The 22,251-nt window shown below is 40.0% G+C and overlaps 1 protein-coding gene across 1 annotated transcript in view; it reads left to right on the top strand.

Annotated features, from left to right (window-relative positions):
• Window positions 1-1,333: 1,333 nt before the first annotated feature.
• Window positions 1,334-22,251, top strand: part of mtnr1aa (melatonin receptor 1A a) — a 34,730-nt gene continuing 13,812 nt past the window's right edge. The window contains exon 1 of the mRNA XM_030064816.1: window positions 1,334-1,764. Coding sequence (XP_029920676.1) covers window positions 1,581-1,764 — 184 coding nt within the window. The 5' untranslated portion in view covers window positions 1,334-1,580. The remainder of the gene's footprint in view (window positions 1,765-22,251) is intronic.

The following is a 22,251-nucleotide window of genomic DNA, read 5'->3' as shown; positions in this document are numbered from 1 at the left end:
CAAATGCTGCAATCATTTTACCTGCCTTATGTGAAGCAATTTTGCAGGTTTGAAGTAAGGACAGAGCAAAACATTTTCTCCCAGTAGCTTGATGGTTTATTGAGCCATGCCAGTACCAAAGATTCCAAACTTAGCTATCCAAATAGTTCAAATCCTGGTTCAGCCAATGGAAACAGGAACAGCATAGGGACATGCAGCTGTGTAAAATTAAAACATTAATGAATAGTCAGCTAGCTAATGCATGCAGGGGCTTCATGTAAGAATCACGGTGAATATTCATTACTCACACCAAACGTCTCCATGCTATGCATGAACAAACCAGAAGCAGCTTTCATTCATCATCTTTACCAGCTTATTCCTATTCAGGGTCAAAGGGGGGTGGAGCTTTGGCTGCGTTGGATGCAAAGCATGGAAAACATCATAGGTGGGTTGTAAGATAGATAGATAGGTTCCATACAGATATCACAGTAATACCGTAATTATATAGAGCCTATCATTACAATATTTGTGTTATAATCAAGATGCCTCATTGTAATTTTGCTGTGATATTTATAGCATCTTTCTCAAATATAATGTGTCAATTGACAAGCATCACTCTCTGAGATATTTTGTACAGAGTATGCTACAAAAGTGTGAGCGCATATGAGTGTGTATGTGGTATGTGTGTGTATGTGTTCGTGTGTGGGTGGGGGCTTATAGTCATTCACTCATTGTTATCCAAGCTGTACTGACCCATTTATTGTGAACACTCCCACCCCCACACCCCCTGCAATTATCTTCCAACATATATAATAAACTGTTTACTAAATCACAATATCTGACAATTAAATCTGCTCAGATGGAGGTCTCAGAGACAAAATCTCAGGCAGCAAGAGCCTGTGGCTTTACATACCAATGAAGACTCCTTGATATGGTAAAGTAGACCTGTGGGACTCCAGGAAACTGAAAGGCTAAATTGTATGGCTTATTGTCAATCACCAGCATGGCTGAGCATTCAAATACTGACTATATGTAAGATGGTGTTCCCTCCTAGTACCCGTGTTAGTCGCAGAATTTTCAACATTGAAATATATTAATTATGAATGTTTGCTTTTTTTCCAGAATAATCATGAATGGGCGCTTTAAATAAGATACAGTCAGCCTGCCAGAGCCGTGAATGAACCTGCATGTGACATGAGGAGTGGAAAGGGTCTCCATTCGCTGCGTTACTCCTCTCAGCCGCTAAGTGTCAGTATTTCCCCCCTTAAAAATAAAACCGCTCATCTGTCCGTGCCCGTGGCTGTTTAATCACATGTTGGGAAGGTTTGAAGTTGCAGCTCCATGTCACACATACGTACCAGCACAGTGATGGGCACACAGTCGGTATAGACACTGACAGCGAGGCGACTTGAGGGAAGAGACAGAGCTAAAGCAGCGGAAGCTGGGAAAGTCCACTGGGAACCAGAGAGAGGATGAAAGCCGCGGGATACAAGGCTTACATCACAGCACCGGCGTCTCCACTATCTAGATTTTAGGACACATGGGAGTCGCTGCACTTTGGTTTAGCTAAGTGAGAAAGTTCCGCAGATATACAGCCTACAATGGTAATAAATGGGTCTCACCTGAACAGTTCGTCGCTAGACCCGAATGACCACGTCTTGAATCGCCCCCCCTGGGTTACAACAACTTTGGGGTCCTTCCTCATCTTCACTATCGTAGTTGACATCCTGGGCAACCTGCTGGTGATTTTCTCGGTGTATCGGAACAAGAAGCTGAGGAACGCAGGTGAGTAAAGTGAACCTGGGGGAGTCGGAGCGTCGCGCGCCCTAAGCGTGCGGCGTTCACGCGCGTGTGACTGAGCTCAGTTGAAAAGTAAAAGAAAAAAAGTCTAAAATGTGTGTTTGCTTGTGCAGAGCGACCGGTTGTAGTAGAGTGAACTTAGATAAATACTGTTGTGTTTTTTGTGCCGTTACAGCGGACTGTGTGCGCTGTAGATGGTTTAACCTATTTACGATCCATCAGTAAACAAGGCTGTGTGTTCCAGCCTGCCAGTGTGCTCCAGCGAGATCTGACGAGCAGGTTAGGCTTAAAGACCCGGGCTAGAGCAATGATGCCCGCTCTTTGGAGCCTGCCATACACCCGTGCCAAATTTTATGCATCTAATTTATTCTAATAACTCATACGGCACTATGATGTGCGTGTGCAGATGACTAGCCCACTTGATAGTAAGTTTGTTGTTTTCGCTGCCGTTTTGTATTTGATCACATTTTTATTCCCCGTGGATAATCTCACAACAGGGACGTACAGTTTGGCTGTGATGTGGTACCCCTCTGTAGGATTGTACGATCGCTACAGTTTTTCACAGCTGATTCTGTGCGGTCGAAGTTGACCTTGACTTTGTGGTCTATAGCCCACTTTCGGAGCTGATATAATCTTCATTGACCTATAGACTATGATGTAGGAAAGGCTACAGCAGGCTCATTGTGGAGAAACACTTCAGAAAATCCAGAGACACTGTGAAGCCGCACAACGTTGGGCATTCTTCAATGTTGTTACCTAACCGGAATATTTGAAATAAATAAATAAATGGATACAAGAGCTGTTTTGATCACTGTGGTTGCATGGTGGGACTTAGACTGTGGGGGGTTTATTGTGGATTTAATGATAATATGGAGTGCATGGTATAAAACCTTTATAGGGTTAAATTCGGGTGATGCGCACCGTCAGTTCACTCAGCACCAACAAGACTGACAGACCAGTGTTTGTCTCAGTAGATGAAGCTGGTGAAACGCTCATAATTTAATAGTCTACAGAGGAACAGTCTGCTCCTCTGAAACCCCAAGAGGCTCCTGCCGTGCTCAGGCCCACAGACACTCACTGGCACATAATATCATGGCTGTCATCATTTGGAGGCTGTGGTAGGATGATTTACAAATAACACTCCTGACATCAGCGTCTCTCTCACGCACAAACGTTTGGGTCAGGACACATTTCCATCATCAGGATGGAGAGGAAATAGCCCCACAAATAATGTTGTGTGTGAACTACATGGTTATGTATGAGGATATGATTATTGCCTCTTCCTGGGATTTCTCCACCCATTGGTTTATGATAATCCCTTCATTTGATTAAAAAAGGCACATGCAACAATAGCTCTCACTGGATTTGGGTATTTTTATAATGGTGTAAACAACACAGTTGTAGCTTAGATGTCACATAAAATAAAAATTTGCACTGAAGCAGAAGAGATTACATCTGTGTGATTTGGTACTGTAGGCTATGCCTTGTTAGTGGATGTAAAACTGTGAAACAAAGTGTCTGACAAGTGGAGAGAAAAATTTAGGGAGCCACAGCTTTGAAGTTGTTCCATTCATTAAATGTAAGGCGGTCGTAATGCAGCTGAAATTTAATCAGCCATGCAGTAAAGATGTATTATCTCCATTGAATTTATTAGTGCCCAGCACAGTATATGTGCTCATGTATTCATTCACATGAATGAAAATAAAGAGCCTTAATTTCTGCTCATCAGATAAGCAGATTACTTTTTGCCACACTAGCTGAAGCCCTTTAAAATATCCTGAGTAATAGTCCAATGTTTAAAGATCAAAAAGAGATCAAGAAAAAAAGTGATGTGTTGTCAATGAATACTAACAAGCCCTGTGTAGATGACTGCCCTGGGCTGACAGGTTTATGCCTTTTAAGCACATTTCCTATTTTCCAGGTGAGTTCCTAAAGACTTGAATGCATAACTTAAGGCCCATAGGATTTCTGTGGTAATTATGTTACCAAAGACACTGAGTGAGACAGAAAAAAAAAACTTCCCCATATGACTGCTGGCCTGTTCAGTTTGTTAAACTGGACATTACTCATGGCAGTTCACTGCCGGACGGCTGGCTGGATAGATGGATGTTGTCAAGATAGGTGTGAGTCTGACTTCAACAGCAGTCTTAACTTTTAATTGACCTACATGGAAAGTGGATTCAACTTCCCCATTTTCCTTCCTGTAAGAATTCCATTTCCTGTTGTTGAAAACATGAGTGGGCAGAATGTTCTTGGCTTGAACTCTTTGTTGTCCTGGGTGCACAGTGGCACCTCAGCAATCCAGCTGAGACTGAAATAAGCATTGAGCTTTGAAATAGACTCTCAGCGGAGAACCTGGCAGGCTTCTTTTGTCCCATATGGCAGGTTGCACCACTGCTATCTATACATGACAAACCCTGTGTCACTGTATGAATTGGACCAAATTTGGGAGTCAGCAGGTGAGTGAGAAAGCGCATGAACGAGTGACAGCAAGATAGCCCCTTCAGATTCTGAAGTATGACTCATTTTGAGACAAAATCTTTGGGGAAAAAAAAAATCAGAAAAGCATTATAAGTTTGACTTGTTTATTCAGTTTGAGTGAGAATAGTACTTACATGTCCTATCAAAGCAAAGAGCTTTACAAGTTTGCCACCAGAGGAAAGTTGAAACAGTGAGGTACTTACCTGCCCAAACTCTGAAGTGGGGCAGAGGGATACCGTGGTGGGTACTATGACAAGGCCCCCTGCTAACCTCAGATAAATCCAGAGATCTGCTGCTGCTGAATACACCAAACGAGCCCCACATTTGAGGGGGGTTGTCTGTTTTTGAGTGTGACAGGGAATTTATCCTTCCCCAGTCTTGCGTGCCTTGGCTGTGTGCCGGCAGAGTGTTATTTCCGATCATTCACGTTCATTACCCCTCTAGTATCTGTTATAATTGCCCTCAGCATAATGACTGTTTTGAAGCATTTAATGCAGATTTAAGTGGCATTTGCGTGTCTCCAATTAAAATGAATGTTTTAGGACTCTAAATATCCATCAGCTTTGTTGGGAGATTCTAAACGGAAATTGGCTCAGCACTGAGGAGCTTAATGAAGGGATGGCTGTGAAACTGAAACAAATCCCCTTCTGTAGATATTATTATACAGTAGTTGTTGATTCCGCAGTATCCTGTTGTAATTTGTTTGTGAGGCGCTTTGGTTTGGGGAAAAAAAAAAAAAAAAACTTTTGTGAGAAGCTGTAATCCTTCACACGGGGCTGTCTCAGGGTTGTGTGTAATTGTGTGGTTGTGTGTACAGCACCTTTCTTGTGTGAAAACGTCAGAAAAGAGTCTGATTTCGTTTAGCGTATTTAAGTAAAATGCTTCAACATCAGATAGGTGAGTGTCTGGCCAGCATTACTCATATTTTCCACTCATTTCAGGGTTGGAATTGGTTGGCAAGCTGTCATTTATTTTGAACGGTTAACTTGCATCTGAAATATGTGGTGTGGCACAGAAAACTGACAACATGTTATTATTTTCTTCGTAATAATTGCAGGCAACCTCAGTGCAGTTGTCAAAAAAAACCCATCAAGTTCTTGACTCCTACTGACTTTCAGAAACATCTGCACCATCTGTTTCGATGACTACGACTCTGACTACTTATTATACCAGCCTACATGACGTGCATTCCCTGCATTCTCAACAAACAGTGCAAGAAATCTTTAATTTTCTAAGGTTTCAGACAAATGTGTATGTTTTGCTACTCTTTGTCGAGTAATACCATATAATTGTGATTCAGCCTATAGCCAATTAATGAAAGTTTTACATTTGCCTGCCTAGAAAAAACCTATTGGGGGGTCCTTCTTTCCCAGGAATAATCCTCTGCTGCACAGGAAGCGATCCGTTTTCTGTTTACAGAAGCAGCACCAGCAGTTTGTTTGGAATACACAGAGGAATATATGTGTACATATATATATATATATATATATATATATATATATGTGTGTGTGTGTATATATATATATATATATATATATATATATGTGTGTGTGTGTGTGTGTGTGTATATATATATATATATATATATATATATATGTGTGTGTGTGTGTGTGTGTGTGTGTCGGAAGCAGTCAGAAGCAATCACAGTCTGCAGCCTTTTTGGCTTAGACCACCACAGTTTCAGTGGTAGATGACTTGGGAATGGGAGAGGACATTTGAATGCAAAGAGAGGATAGCACACCAGTGCTGACTGTGGCTGTGAAGTTGAGCTGGTTCTATGTTACGATGTGTATCAATTAATTTCAGCATTGCAACTCATTTGCCACTTATTATCTAAAACACTGTTTTCTGGAGCCTAACCTCATGTAGATATATTGTGTTGTATTATGTGAAAGATAAAATGTATTCCAGACTGCAGTAATATTGTGTTACATTTGTTCAAAGTTAGTGCAGATCTCTTGAAAAGTAAGTCATGCAACAGTGTTATTCAAGTGGGCCTCAGAGCTCTAGTTATTGAAGGGGCCCTCAATAGCTTAAAAGGCCAAGGGTCAGAGCTTAGTATGCCTGCATGCATACTAAAGTTGACATAAGACGTACTGTAGATACTATATAGGTATAACTAAGATATTATCAGGCCGTTGTCCCAGTAAAATAGACACATCTCAGAGCAGTCTCTTACACTTTGTGTATTTAGTGATTGTGATCATCAAATAGGTTGAGTGTTATCTTTGCACTGGTACTGTGTATGTGAGTATAAGTAGCTTTATCTCAGGCGTAAAGTCTCTTATGATTTTGAAGAAACAAATAAGGCTGTGCAAACATTTATCTATTCTCCTTTTACACATTTGTTTAATTAAAGCCCGTTTCAGCAGCTGGCCACTTGGCTCCTGTCATTCCCAGTGTCGTGACGTGTTAAGACGCAAAAATCACAGCGGATGTGTCAGTTTCCGTGGTGAATGCTGTGATAGGCATCAGGGCTGCACGCTATGATGGGGCAGCTCATGGGAACTGAAAGGAAAGTTTCAGTGGAGAAGAAACACAGACTAATTGGGGACCCACAACAGACGGCAGGTCATGCAATTAATTCATAGCTTGCCTGGGCTGCGTAAATAAAATTGAGTGGGAGAGGACAAAGATCACCTTCTCCTACTCACAAAGCACATAACGCTTGGCTATAGATCAGTTTCTGGCCCTCCTTTTAGGCAGGACAGTGAACTGTAGGGCCATCAAGCTTCCTAAAAGTCAGCTGTACTCTTAATAACTTACAGAGAGCCTGAAATGTTTTTTTTTTCCTCAGCACCGCCTTGAAACATGTGACTCCTACTGAAGAGTCGGTGTGGTTTCATTAATTACACCATGCCTGCAGCTCTGCTCTGTATAGATTCCTTTCAGAGGGGTTCTGGCCCTCGCTGGCATCATAAGGATGGAAATGGATTAAAACGTCAGATATTTGAACACACAAAATGACCTAATTAAAGACTTTGGCAACAGACGCCCAAAGAGCCACTGCTGGGTTTGTATGTACGATGTTATCAGTGTGTGTTGACAAGCTTGTCCGGCTCGTCTGCTGCTGCCTTGTGTTCACAGATGAGGAGCGGGCGAGACAAAGGTTCAAAATGTTAGAACAGCACATCACTGCAGAGATAAAGCGAGACAAGGAGACAGATAGGTGAGACCTGTCACACAAAGACAGACGTGCAGAGAGAGAATGCAAAATAAACACTTTGTTGGGTTTGTTTTTAGAATGATTTTGCTCTGCCATTTAATTAAAAAAGAAAAAAAAGGCACCTGTTGTTTCCGTCCTGGACAATTGGGTTTGAGTTTTTGTAACCTCAATGTTAACAATCATGGGAAAATTTTCTGTTAAAACTGGTCTGTTTTTCTCTTTGACCACAGTGCCCCCATTGTACTTGGCAGGTGCTAAGTTTTCCTGCTGGGTTTAGGCCTCCTTCCAGGGTCATCTGAGAAAGAAAAATTGACCCAGCAAGTGCTCATTTTACTTACCCTCAATGGGGTGCATCAGCGTTATTCCTGTTTAATGATTGAGTAATATTTGCAGAGTTAAATGTGCACAGAAAGAATGCCTGCACTAATCTAATATATTTGAATTTGGAATAAAAACGAAGACTATTGGCTGTATTTGGTTTCCCAGATACCACCACTTATGGTAACCTTTTGAGAAGAAACCTTATGTATCTTTTTTCTGTTTTTGAGTCTTAGCTTCTCCTCAAAAGTTTTGAATGAATGAATGAATGAATGAATGAATATGTTTATTTCGATCACAGCAGCACAACATATTAAACATAATTAAAGAATTAAAGAAAATGAATATGGCTGGTCGAAAAGGGTTTTCGGCTGAAGCAAAAGCTTATGGCTGCCGAACCCTTGTAATTTTACACCTCATTCCAGTTTGCACCCATCCATTCTTTCTCTTTCCCTCCAAACATACTCACCCTCAGACATTCTCTCCTTTTGCTTTTCCCCCCCCTCTTTTCAGTTAAAATTTGACCACCCGGGCTTCATATTCCATGACACCCTGTCTGTTTGCATCACTCTGATCCAACACCCCCATCGCTCTCTTAGGACGTTATGTTGTCAGACTACATACCTGTAGTGGAATTCTGCCAATAGCACTTTGAATCAAACCAACCAGGCAATAATACAGGTATCGCACAAACCCTTTGGTTCCCACATTTACAATGTTAGCAAGTTAAAAGCTCATAGTGAAATAAATTAAGTCTGCTTTCTAATAAGTGCTGTGTTTAACCATAAACAGCTTGGCTTGGACAAATTAAGAGCAGGCATCTGGCCTCTGCTCTCCTCTACAGCGACCCCTCGTGCATGCTCTTTCTCTCGCTCTCTCTCTCCTTCTCTGTCTCTGTCCCTCTGTCTCACACACGCCGAAGAGCATGCCTGAACTTCAAAAGGAAGACATAATGAGTCTATAAATACTTATACATACAAGAGCATATTTGCAGTCATTTAAGATCCCATCCCCCCACTCCACCTCCTCTCCATCCTCCCTCTCTAGTGCTATTTTTAATCATTTACAATATTATACAGTGCAAACCTCTTTCTGCTTGGAAGGAGCTGGGGGATGACGCACATGGCAAGCTTGGGGCAGTGAGATCAAGTAAAACCTAATGCTCATTCAAGGGGAACTATGCATAACACATGCATACTGTAGAGTGGCTACTGTAGAGCAGCAAACTATTTGATTACACATGTGGAGCGGCAGCAGCCCAGAAGTTAGAGATGCTGGCTGGTGACCAGAAGGGTGACAGTTTGAAACCCAGACTAGCTGAGAAAATGTGAATGTGAACACTGTAGCCTCCCTCAAGAGTTGGGATGCCCTTGAGCAAAACACTTATGCCACCGTTGTTGCTTGGTAGCCATCAGTAGCAGACTGGTCGAATGAATGATAAAAAGGGTATTGCTGAAAAATGTAGACATGCAGGCTGAGTCAGTCCGTCCTAGATAAAGGTTAAAAAAGACAAGCAAATTAACCTCCTTACCTTCCAAAATTTCTCCATCACTACCTGCCTGTCTTTCTTTTTTATCTCACAATTGATTGGCCTAATAACAGGGGAGATTTGACTCAGTTAAGTATTAAGTAAGCACTTTTATCTAAGAGTCGTGTCGGTCTCTTTGTGCTAACAGGGCGATACAGATGAATGGCATGTAATGATGATTACAAATGCAGCCATATGAATGTTTATCAGTGTTCCCCTATGAACACTGCCCTATTCAGCCTTATCAGATGTCTCTGTGCTCTGCTTAGTTATCTATCATTCAGAGAATTTGCACTCCAGTCAACAGCACCATTATCAAAATCACATTTTTAAAAAAGCAGTAGAGAGCAAAAATAGCAGGGCACCAGATTCAAATAATGACCCTGAGGTAAGGAAGCAGTGCGTTGTCTACATGAAATGCATAGTAAGGTTCAAGCTGAGCCAAAACAAAACTTGGTTTGTTAGTAGTGGCTATTCATTTTAAAACAGATGTTAGGGAAAGTGTTGGGAGCACAGAAATGGAATTGTATAGGGGATTCTACGGATGCTAATGGGCAAACTGGTAACCATTTTGGGAACTGATTGAATAACTAACAATTTCATGGTGAAAAAACAAGCATTACTAAAAAAATATTGGCCATAGAAGTTATGATCAGTGGTAATGTACAAAACATTTGATTGGTGCCTTGACTGCTGACACCATAATGTTATAAATAGAAGCACTTGCAAGATCTTGTGACTGAACCAAAACTGCAACCAGTACATTTACCTATAGTTATGTCAAATGATCCAAATCAGCTGTGGTATTGTTAGCAAAAAAGTATTTCAGAAAATGATGAAGGACTAATAGCCTCACAATGAAGCCAAGTCCACACTAATCCAGAGGGCTGTTTTCATGTCACACTCTTTCCATCCACATTAGTGTTTTCAAACAGTTTTTAAAAAGTGAGTAATTTACACCAAAACATTTAAATTTCTTTAAAACACTTGTATTACTTTGTCTAACATATAGATTGTTTTGGTTCCAGGATTACATGACATTTTTGTGTAGACGGAAGGGCAAAATGGATAAATTATTATTCAGATTTCTCTGGATTAGTATGGACTTGTCCTCAGTGGTGGCTCTTTAATTGGTAAGACAAAGATGAATTTTAACAGGACAGTTCTGTTGTAAGGGGCCCAGCAAAAAAAAAAAAAAATGCATAATTCAGACCCTTAAAGATGTATTTTTTATTTTTTTTTAACATACCCCATAAAACAGTATATGCCAAAAAAAAAAACACATTCAGCTGGAAAAAAAATCTTTCCTGGCTGTTATCAGTCAACTCAGAACACAAGGATGTGCAGTTTGTCTACAGACACAGTCACAACAGAAAGAGAAAGATTGAGTCCTTTGTGAATAGCCTTATTTTTGTGATTCCTAATTTTGCTTTAGGATAATTTTTCCTTTGGTCTTGCTCTGCTGACATAGCATGGGGGAATTAGTTTGATAGGGATTAAGATTTGTTGTCATCCGAGTCTGTGCAGCACAGCAGGGATAGATCTCCATATCACTCGTCACTTGTCTTCACAAAATGCAACATAGAGAAATTTGAGCTGTGGCAGAGCAGCCAAAGATGTGAGGTTTTCCTTCCATGGAAGCTTTAGATTTTTCTTTATTTTCATTTAAACCAGAATATGCTGACATAAGGATTGAGTTTTTAAGAAGAGGTTGATATTAAACCTTTTTATAACCACTAATAACTGCATGCTATTGCATCACTATTTCATCTAGATATCTCTTCTCACTCCATAAATGTTCATTGTCCATTCAGTGCAGGGTGGGGGTGGGTTAGACAGATTCTGCAGTTCTTGGCTTAAGGTAGTTCATAAATTGTCAATAATAAAATGTTTATTATTGACTGTTCACTGTGTCCCAGTTAGGAGTGGGAGGGTGGGAGCATAAAGAAGGTCAGAGTGAGAGTGATACACAGACACAAATACAAGTCATTTGGTTGGATGAACAACTCCACAAATACAAATAGTAACAACATATCTGCATACTGACTCCTAGTCCCCATTCTTACAATTCAGGCATGCTCAACACTCTACATGCTGAATAGCTTTGGCTTAAGTGTTATTATCCAATAACCGTTCCTATCATTACCCACTTGTTTGAGAAAAGAGGCACTTATCCATTTAAAGCTGTCTAATCACCACGGAGGATCACTATTAACTAGATATCCATTATTCAGCCAGAATCCTACTTTGTTTCTTCTTTTAATATTACTTAATATCGTATAACTGTTTTTTAGTACCCACTCAGCTATTTGCCTTGTAATGGAGTTGTTGAAGGCTGATGTTATGGATACTAGGGATATTAATAGATATTATTAGAGACTCATGAACTTTGTTTTACCTGCAAAGCAATGCTGACATTGATTTTGGATCTTCTTCGCGTCAGCCTTTTCTCTTGAGTTAAACACTATACTACTATACTACTACTGTATTGTACATCTGTTTTGCAGAGCAGACCTAAACCCACATTCAAAGTAGGCAGAATATGACAAATCCGCTGCCACATTTGCAAAGCCATTAGCTGAGTCCTACACGTCCCTCTAATGAGAAGAGATTAGTATGTGAGATTTCTGCATCACAGTATGCTTTGCTTTAATGGACCGTAACCTTGTTCCCTGCAATTATTGTCTAAATTGATGCATTTTGTCACACTTTCAGACACATTCACACATTGCTTGGGCTCCATCCAGCGTGCCTTGGGTGCCATCCAAAAGTAATAGGGAATTATGCAGTAGGAAGGTGCGTGTTCATACTGATAGTGACCCACTCCAAGCCTCAGTTGTTCCAAGACAAATAAAGCATGTGGCATGTGGTGTTTCAAAGATAAGATGCTCTCAAATTTCTGGAGAATATTGTACTGTATGAATAGCATCCTCGCATTATATCTGGGCTGCTCCCAGATGTTAATTAGACAAATTAGAGGCACTCTTTGCTGACTCTGGTGGCACAAATGACCAATAGTTTGCTCAGAAAGAAATGTTGCGCATCCCAATTTTAATGTCCAGGTCAGACAGTGTAACCTGGCAGTAGATACCCCTAAAAATGGATTTTGCATTCATTTCTTTTGAAAGATGGTGGAGAAAGAACTGAAAAGAAAGAGCTTGGGAAAAAAAGACCAATGCGAGAAATTACCAGCTTAAGTAGAAGAAGTAAAGGCAGGGTGAGGGAAGGTGTCTACAACGTAAAGTTACATTACAACACATCACAATGAACTCCTGGAATGTGCTGAACATCAAACACATACGAGGTGTGACAGTTGAGTATCAAAGGGAGGAATTTTCCCTCGGTACAAGCGATAATGAATGAAGTTTAGTGGATTAAGTGGTTGCTTTTGTCACTAATACACACACATGTGAATCTGGCCAGGGACCAAATTCATGAATGCGTTCTTGAGATGAATCAGAATAACATAAGAAGAAATTTTAGCAAATTCTTAAGGCTTCTAAGTGCAATTCCCCAGTATTTTCTTAGATGCAGTCTTATTTCTTCCAAGTTTCTTTAATTTTCCTACTTAGGAACATCTCAAAATAAGGCATGAATAAATTATCATAATAATGCTTATCCTTATTACCACTGAGGCTAGGAGACCAAAAAGTTCGATGTATTAAAATAAGCATGTTTGTCAATATCAGGACACATATCCATTGTGATGCTAAATCTGTCCAACTTATGGTTTACTGAAACAAGGTAGTGTATGATTTGATTTGATATATTTGATATGATATATTTAGCATCTGAGTTTAACTGTAAAATCTGATATACGTAGGTATATTTGGGCCACATCAAATAAACCAATAAAGGCTTTGAGTTATAATCTAATTGCCTAAATGTGCTTAAATGTATGACATTAGAGGCTTAGCTATGTAATGTAGGAATTTTGAGACAGGTGAAGGGTTGTCTTAAAAGATTAAATAACAAATTTGAGAACTTTAATTTCAAGAATACCATTTACTCACCATTTACTCAGTTTTTTTCTAAAGGATTTGTGAGTCCAGCCCCAGTGATTTGCCCTGCTCCTTCTCCCTCTCTGTTTCTCAACTATCTGAAAAAAAAAAGAAAAGGAAAACCCTTCGGTGAGTGGATTGCCTGCTCTTCATCTAAAAAGAGTAGATGAAGAGTGGGTACTTAATCATGATGAAACATTTACCAGCACACAGGACCTGATGTGGCTATCACTTGTGCTGTTAAACAAGGCTAAGTGCAGAAACTTGGCTCGGATGTTAGAGGAGAGCAGTGTAAAGGTCACAGCGGGTATGTCCTTGGGGTTATCATGTGGGCATTTCCCCTCATAGTCTGCACAGCAATTTATAGCATCTTGGAGGCCACTGCCGAATCCGCTCTGAGCACTGGTGAGATGTAAGGTCATCCGAGTTTTTGTTCATTGGAATAGATTTACCATGGATGTCAGAACAAGTACTTAGACTCAGGAAACTATCGAACAGTGTTCAATATTGTTCAGTGTTCCTGTAATACACTGTAGATGTGGACTAGTAAGCCCTGGACAGACAGAGACCAGCAGTTGCATTCAGAGCCACATCTCACGCATTAGTAACTCTATTTATTTTATTTGGAGGTGTGGATAAATTCTCATCCTTCAACGTGAGATGTTGAGACCGTGCGGAGCCAAATAAGGCAGCATGGATTGACTCTGAAATAGGATTCTTGTACATGACCCCAGAAAAATGGCTCGTCTTGCTTGTTTTTCCATTGTTAGCTTAGCTGCAGCGCTAGCTACTGTACTGACTAAATATACAAACTTTGGGTAAATTAAATGAGCTCGACAAAAATGGAAATGGATTTTTTTCGTTATTGTTGTTTTAATTATGAGGATTTTTGTCCAAAGTACTGGGGTCCAACCTATGTTCCCAGGAGTCTGTATTACATGAATATGATTTTTTTCATCCGAAAAAAATGTTGCCTCAGTCTTTTAATTTAATCTTTTAATTTTTGAAATAGCCCCATGTTCCCTCAGTCTTGTTATTGCAACATAATAATAATAATTAAAAAAAAAAAAAAAAAAAAAAACATCAAGCAGCTTCCAAAAATACACAACTACAGTTCTAATTAAAGGGTTGGTTAAATGAAATATGTAGTTTCTCATTTAATTGGTCTTAAATGGTATCATTGTGTGGAGGAAACATCATTAAACTGTGAGAATCTGAAGTCCTTCCTATGCAGGTAGAGTCTATCTGTGTAAATTGTTTTCCTGTCCAATCAGAATGTGGTGGTGTATGAAAAAAATGACAGAGGGAGCATGCTTATTTAGTCTGAGTCTGAGTCTCTAACATTTTGTTTAGCCAGTTTGTTAAGCAGTTTCCTTCTCGTTCACCAGTGAAAATCAACTTGTTTGAATAATAATGACAGCCCACAGCACCACTGCCCTTCTCTGTCAGAATATTGTGTTTAAATTATGTGTGCAGCAGTTTTTGCTCTCACACAGCAGAGTGTGCTTAGCCATAGTTTGTTTGTGGTTTATTTGTGTTAAAAAAAAATCCCACTTGGCTACATATAACATATAACAAGAGTGAAAATTGGGGAAACATTGTTGATGTGATTTTAGGCGGCCAGTGGGGCGCTGATGGGATGCAAAAGGTAAGCAGGCTGGGGTGGATAGATGCATGGTTGGTGACAAATAGGGAGGGTAATGATTGTGTTGGGGGATGCGAGCAGCTTTCCTGCTGAGGGAGAAAAAGCTTTGGAGAGCTGTGCATGAAAGTCTAGGGGAAAGTACAACATGAGGCATCTCTCCACCTCATCTTTTGTAATGAACCTCAATTAAGGTTTTGAAAGACTGTAGCAGATGATGTGAAATTTGATGTACAGAGCCCTAACTACTGTATCACCAGACCCAGAATGACTGATTTATCATTCAGTCATCATATGTCTCCGTTTAATCCAATAACCCGCCTATTCAGACTCTCAATTACTGCCTTGTTATCTTCTCAGGCCACCATTAAGTGTGTGCGTGTGCATGTGTCTGTATTGTTAATGCATTTGCTACTTTTCATTGGAAGATAAAATGTATTTTCTTTTGCACAGGACTGTGCAGTTTAGTGACAGAGCATGTGGGCATATGCCGTGTAGAATTTGGCTTAATTTTTGTCTTTCGTTCCTCACATCTGTCAAGTGTAGCTCCCCCAAAAAAAACCTTAGTGAAACACAAAGGAAAACACAAATTTGTCATGTTGTCATGTTTCATTTGCAGCATGTCTTAGAGTTTGAATCCGCTGAAGAAGCTTCCAACGTGAAGAGTGAGGGTTTTGTTGGTGCATCTTTTGTAGTTAGGCCAGTAGTCAATGTGATAAATTCCTTGGGAAGTTGAGGGGGATATGTTGGGAATCTGGGGAGGGAGGCGTGTGTCTGGATGTCATTCTTGCAAAAATCTATTGAGTGTGCATAAGTGTAGGAGAGAAGAAGGCTGGAGGAGAGAGGGTTTGACTGACAAGCGTGTGTGGTTGATTGGTGTCTATCTCTCTGCTGCTCTGTGTGTTCATGCATTATGCTTGTTTTTACAATTTCCAGTGTGTGTATGAATGTGCACACGCATTCAGTGCACTGAGGCCAAGTTTTGAACCTGTCATTATTGTTATGACAGGAAAATGGCTGAACAGGGCGTGAGGGTGGGAGACAGATGAATGAGGAGTATATTAATGATGAGTAAAAGATAGTGGGATTTTAATATAGGGATTAACGATGACATCCTGGCGATATTGGCATGACTTTGAAGCAGAGCTATTACATAAATAGGAAATGAGAGACCGGGGCCACAGCTTGTGGCTGCAGTGACACTCAGAATAAAATATCAAGTTAAGCTGTTAACCACAGCAATAAAATGCGGTTCATCTTTCCACAGTAAAACAGACAATATACTAATTTATGTAAGTCTCAAAACACAGTGAAAACATGACACTCAGATAGATACAGAAACTCGTACAAATCCAACTACGGTATAAGGAGATTAAATTGAGCTCTTTAAGGTCAATTAGGGTCAGATATGATGATGGGAGTAACTGCTGCACAAACTAATCAGACATAAAAATCTCAGATGCTTAAGTGCTGGTTTGACCTCATTTTCTCAAGTGTACAGTAACAAGATATCAAAACTCTTAAGATCATTGGCTTCAGCATCCAGCAGTTACATATGTGAGGTACTGATGGCTGTGTGTCCTGTGACACTACATGAAAGTTTGAACTAGCTAGCAATGGATAGAATTTTTTTTTTTTTTTTGAGTAATTTTCATTATCATGTTCTGTTCAAGCATATGATTGCATGCCAGATATTCAAAGAGATTCCTCTTGTCTAATAATGGTATGTTAGGGTTTGTGCTACCCAGATTAATTTAACATTACATAATCTGTGACACCCAATCGATTATGACTTACTCATGTAGCAGGCTCTACTAATCACTGTTGTGTAGTACATGGGAACTTGATATAAAACTTCTACATATGTTTATCACAGAACATTATACTCTGCTCGCAATCTGCACTAGAAAGATTGCTATCTAGCATTAATAGATACAATATCTATTTATTTGTTTGTATATTTATTTATCTGGTGTAGCATGTCTGGTAAAAATAAATGAAATAAAAAAAATGTATTTATGGTTAGTGGTTATGGTTAATTCTTATTTGAAGTTTGAATTTCATTTTATTTGGCTTAAGGTGCAGCTTGAGTACATTGATGATAAGGTAGAATGAGTTTAGGTTATTATTTCATGCATCAGATGTACAAGATCTCAGTATTTACTTATCAAGAATTATTTACAGTTTGTCTTTGACTGTAAAAACTGAGTCTTTTATTGCACACAGACATGGGCACAGATGATAATTTTTTATAGTTTCAGGTTAATTTCATTTAAAATTTAGCAAAGAATCTTTTTTCTGTCCTCCTTTCTTCCTTGCTTTCTTGCATGACAGCAGGATACTGTAGTAGTTGGAAAACTGCTGCCTCACCCTTGGCTTTGTTCACATGGTGATTTACTGAACTGAACTGAAGACAGTTTTCCACTTGGAAATCCATTGAGATACATGCAAGAACAGACAGTATTTTACAGATAAACGTGATTATTACATGTATTTGGAAGCTGTCAGTGTGAATTTGAATATAAATCTGGATAGACAAAACCATAATGAATTCTGACTTAGCATGATTTTGGCTTTGATTTTAGTTCATTTTAATAACCTTGGTGCATGGTGAGTGTGTGTAATTCATAACAAGTGGCAGTAACTGTTCATTAAATAGTCGCTTTGCAAGAACCTAAATGGCATAAATGGGATCCATCCAATCTTGCTGCAGGATCAAACTGCCTGGTAATTGCAAACTGGAATCCAAGCTACCTTGTAATATGTGTGTGTGTGTGTGTGAGAGAGAGTGTGTGAATGTGAGTGTGTGTGTGTGCGTGTATGTATGTGTGTGTGTGTGTGTGTGTGTGTGAGAGAGAGAGAGAGTGTGAGTGTGAGTTTGTGCGTGTGTGTGTGTGTGTGTGTGTGTGTGTGAGAGAGAGAGAGAGAGAGAGAGAGTCTGAGTGTGAGTGTGTGTGTGTGTGTGTGTGTGTGAGAGAGAGAGAGAGAGAGAGAGAGAGAGATGGTGGTGGGGTGGATTTGTCTCTTATAAACGTTTTGTCGCTCTTCCCTTTATTAATTCATCTTTGAGCAGCACACTTAATGTGCTCTGACTTTTTGCAGGTATTTAGCTACATGGCCACAAATGGAGACAGAAAATACTGCGTAATAATGCTGCCTCAAACCCAGCCCTTTACCCATGCTCATCATAATTTCAGCAATAGAAACGCCACACAACCAATACTTAGGTAATAAATCAATACCAAAATTCTGTACATAATACCAGTACTAGTTTTTTTTTAGTATCAGTAGTATTCTCTGTGTTGTTATTGTAATGTAGTCTTAGTCTGTATGTTTAAATACTGATGCACCTAAAGTTGCAGTCATGCTCACAGGGCTGTAAATCAGAATGAAAGCACATAGTCATACCATTACATTTACTGTTATAGAGGGATGTTTCATACAGTTCAGCTAATTTGAAATCATTATTTTGTTGGGTTTGGGTTTTCTGTTTTTCTGTTTTCTGTTCACTCTTTAATGTTTGTACAGAATTTTCAATAAAAGGATTGTGTGCGGAATGGGATTTTTTTGATATCTGTGATGACAAGTCAGATACCATGTAGAATTTCCCTGGTGTTGGTATAAGCTATGAAAATTCTGGTATTGTTACGTCCGTATGCATCATCCACTAATCTGTTGGAGTTTCTGAGCAATTTGGAGCAGCACTGCATGTTTCCACAGCCTCCATGTGACTATCTACAGACACCGCGTCTGTTCAGGCACACAATGGCCCTTTGTCTATAAGCTGGACGCCTATACCCTTACATAACAAACCTGAACTCTGAGGTCTTTCTCACCTTTTCTGATTTTGTCATCTGGTAATGAACTGATATCACCAAGAGCCCTGGGGTTAGGGGTGAAGACGCACACATTGTTTGCATTTTTTCCTATCATTCCTATATAGCTGAGGTCTGATTAAATCTGTTGCATGTACTTTGAAGCATGCAGTGGTGAAATAACCATGGCAGTCAGGCAAAGAATTGTGTCATGCCACAATCAGCTCTTCAGAGCTTAGCTGCTGACATGATATTTGACTTTAGATCAAATTTTCCCAGCACAGTTATCTATATGGAATTTTATGGGGCAGCAGTAGAGCACAGTCAAAGGCTTTGGCTTTTTTATAATATGTGTGTGTGTGTGTGTGTGTGTGTGTTGCTGTGGCCTTCATCACACTGCACCTAAACCTAACCTGTCTGCCCCCATCTATGGCATCCCACCAGCCCCCTAACGAGGCACTGCATTGGTTTGCCTCTCAGACACAAGCATACACACTCCACTACTCTGACCACAGGATGAGAGCCTTCTCAGAAATGTGCTGATAATATTTTCCATTCATGGTCTATTTCGAGGTGCTTCCATCTTATTCTTCATGTGTTGAGGGGACTTTCCTAGGCTTTCTTAGGTCCCTTTCTGATTGTCAGGGGTGAACCTGGAACATTTCTTTTGTGATTTTTTAAATACTTTTTATTTCTAACCACAGATCTATTTTTTGTTGTTGTTTTAAATATAAATCAGCATTTTTTATTATAGATTGGCTGAGTCAAGATCCTGCTGAATACTGTAAAATGTCGATTGCAAGGTGACTCTCCATCAAAACAGTTAAGAAATATCAGAAGTGTTGCTTGATGATGGCCCTGCTTGCTCCTCCTTAAAGTTCCTGGAACTCAGATTTTAGTAGGCTATCACCTCCTGAGCAGGGACTAAACTGGGTTCCAGGAACTTAACATGTAACTGTGATATTCCCAATGGAGACACTTTCAGAACCTGTGAAATAGGCTTCACGGTGCGGCGCACCTCAGTTAGCTCTTGCAATCGAAAGGGGTCATAATTTACTAACAGGAACTTCTAGTCTTGGGAGCTACTGTTCTTTATTATGGTGGTGGTGGTAATGTATGTGTGTGTGTGTGTGTGTGTGTGTGTGTTAGGGTGTGGGGGGTGTTCCAGTGTTTTTGCAGTGATGCTTGTCAGTTTGATGGTGCTACCAAGTGATCCCTGGCACCAGTCACCCTGTGCACCAACATCAGAAGCCAATTACCTGCCATGGAGGGGCTAGACATCAAACATCTCCCTGAAATAATAGAATCTGCTTCTCTTTAGAGAGCGTGACAAAAAAGCAGCCAGATTGAGTACACCACACCTGTCAATCTCTCCAGAGCAATAAGCGTCATTTCAACATTTCAAACAAAGCACCATATGTTTTTTACATATGATTTTTAAGCAGCCAATATAATAGGTGATTGTGGAAGCCCCCGAAAAGCAAGTAAAGGATCCTTTTGCCAAGTTTCAAATAAATTGTCTCTTCTGTGGGTAACTCATTATAATGACTTAGCAACAGAAGGGAAGGGGTTTAGAGTGTCCAATTGCAATGTTCTGCCCAAAAATGTTTTTCCTACTGCCCATATCTCAGCATAATGACTAATGTACAAGGAGGATAAATTCAGTTATCATGTTTCTAAGTTCAACCTGTTTTTCCCGCCTATTTTTATCTCAATGTCGACCGTGTCACTCCCTTTTTAACTTTACCCAAACAGTCGAGATCATATCTGTTCATCACAAATATTGGTTGCATAGCTGTACAGAAAATGCTTTGATAGCTTAGAGGTCAAGGCTAACTTATCCCAATTTATTCCCATTTGTGTTCATAAACGTTATCAAACTGTGCCAGGAAGCTTTAAAGTTAAAAGGTAATTTCATCTTGTGCATACTTGGATGACTTGCATTCACAAAAAATACTAACTGTATTATAGACACTTAAGATTCACACATTAATTGCAAATGGGTTTAGCGTTCAAAGCTTGAAGAGGTTTTCGGGTTCATGGTGACAAATTACAAATCAGTCAGACATATGACAGGCATTTCAAAAGGGTAAAGAAAACACGCCTGCTGCTGACTTCCAGCCTCCAACATTATGCTCCACAGACCTGTGCCAAAAACACAACACCACTCTGCCTTGGAGCTGACATGACTTAAAATGTGTGTCCTATAACAAACAGAGCACCTGACGTGATCAGAAAAAAAGGAGAAGAAAACAATGTAAGTGTTAAAACGGACAGCAAAAAGTGACTGAAAAACACTAATAATCTTGGTCATGTCTGGATGAACAGCTGCATCATTGGCGGAGCAGTCTGTCAATCCCACTTAAGCCAGAAAGTTTGACCTGTGATTGGACTGTACTTCAGAGGTCAAACAACAGGTTAAGAGCAAATGTCCCTGCCTCCAGGTTTTTTTCCCCTCAACAGTAAGTGTGGTTCGGAGTTTCAGACCAGAGCTGCAATAATCACGTGACACAAAGGTTTGCAACTTTGTTTGCAAATCTCTGAAACATGGGTGCTGTGCACTCAACTCTGAAAAAACTTTCTACACTTCAAGTGCAAATGTACATCCTCAAAGATTCAAACAAAGAGTCTCTCTTTCAAAACCCAGGTTTCAACATTTAAAAGCTTCCCCCCCCAAAAAAAAATAAAAATACGCACACCAGTTTTCAGATTATCATTTATAAAGGTTTCAGACCTGGAGAACAAAGTAATGGCGCTTTTCCACTAGCACCTACTATCTACTGAGTTTGTAAGGTTTTCCATCAAGTGGTAGTACCTGGTAACAGGTACTATTTTAGTACCTACTCGGTCGGGGTTCCAAGTGAGTCGAGCCGAAAATGTGACGTAAACAGAGTGCAGGCCACTGATTGGACAGGGAGCGACGACACATGAGAGGGACTCCTTCATGAAAACCAAAAAAAAAAAAAAAAAAAAAAAAAAACTGGCAACAGCGACCGTGCGCATTGATCATTGCTGAAGTTGGCAAAGTCAGAAAATGGCAAGCAAACCGGTACCGTGGTCAAATGAAGTGGTGGAGACTTTTCTGTGCTTGGTGGTGGACCAAAGAATCCAGAGGGAGCTGGACGGTGTGCCGCCTTGCTATGACAACTCCACCCACGATGGAGGTGGTACTCAATTGTAATGGAAAACGACCGAAGCCGAGTCGAGTCGAGTAGAGTCGAGCCAAGTAGAGCCAAGTAGGTGCTAGTGGAAAAGCACTATAATGCACTTGGAGAACAGTGAAAGATTTGAAACTCAGTGTGTGGGAGAAACACTGAAGAGTGTCTATCAAAACATTATGCAAGCCTTCAAAACTTACTCTCAACTTTGCAAAATCTTTATAGATTTCAAACTACTTTAATTTTAAAAATATGACATCATATTTGTCGTAGCAGTTCCAAGCCTCACCAACCCATCATTATTATTCTCAACACTGAATACATGTAAAGATACCTCTTTCAACTGAAAATAGCCATACATAC

This window comes from Myripristis murdjan, chromosome 1 (assembly GCF_902150065.1).
Source record: "Myripristis murdjan chromosome 1, fMyrMur1.1, whole genome shotgun sequence".
Taxonomy (NCBI): domain Eukaryota; kingdom Metazoa; phylum Chordata; class Actinopteri; order Holocentriformes; family Holocentridae; genus Myripristis; species Myripristis murdjan.
This window is presented reverse-complemented; position numbering and strand designations above follow the sequence as displayed.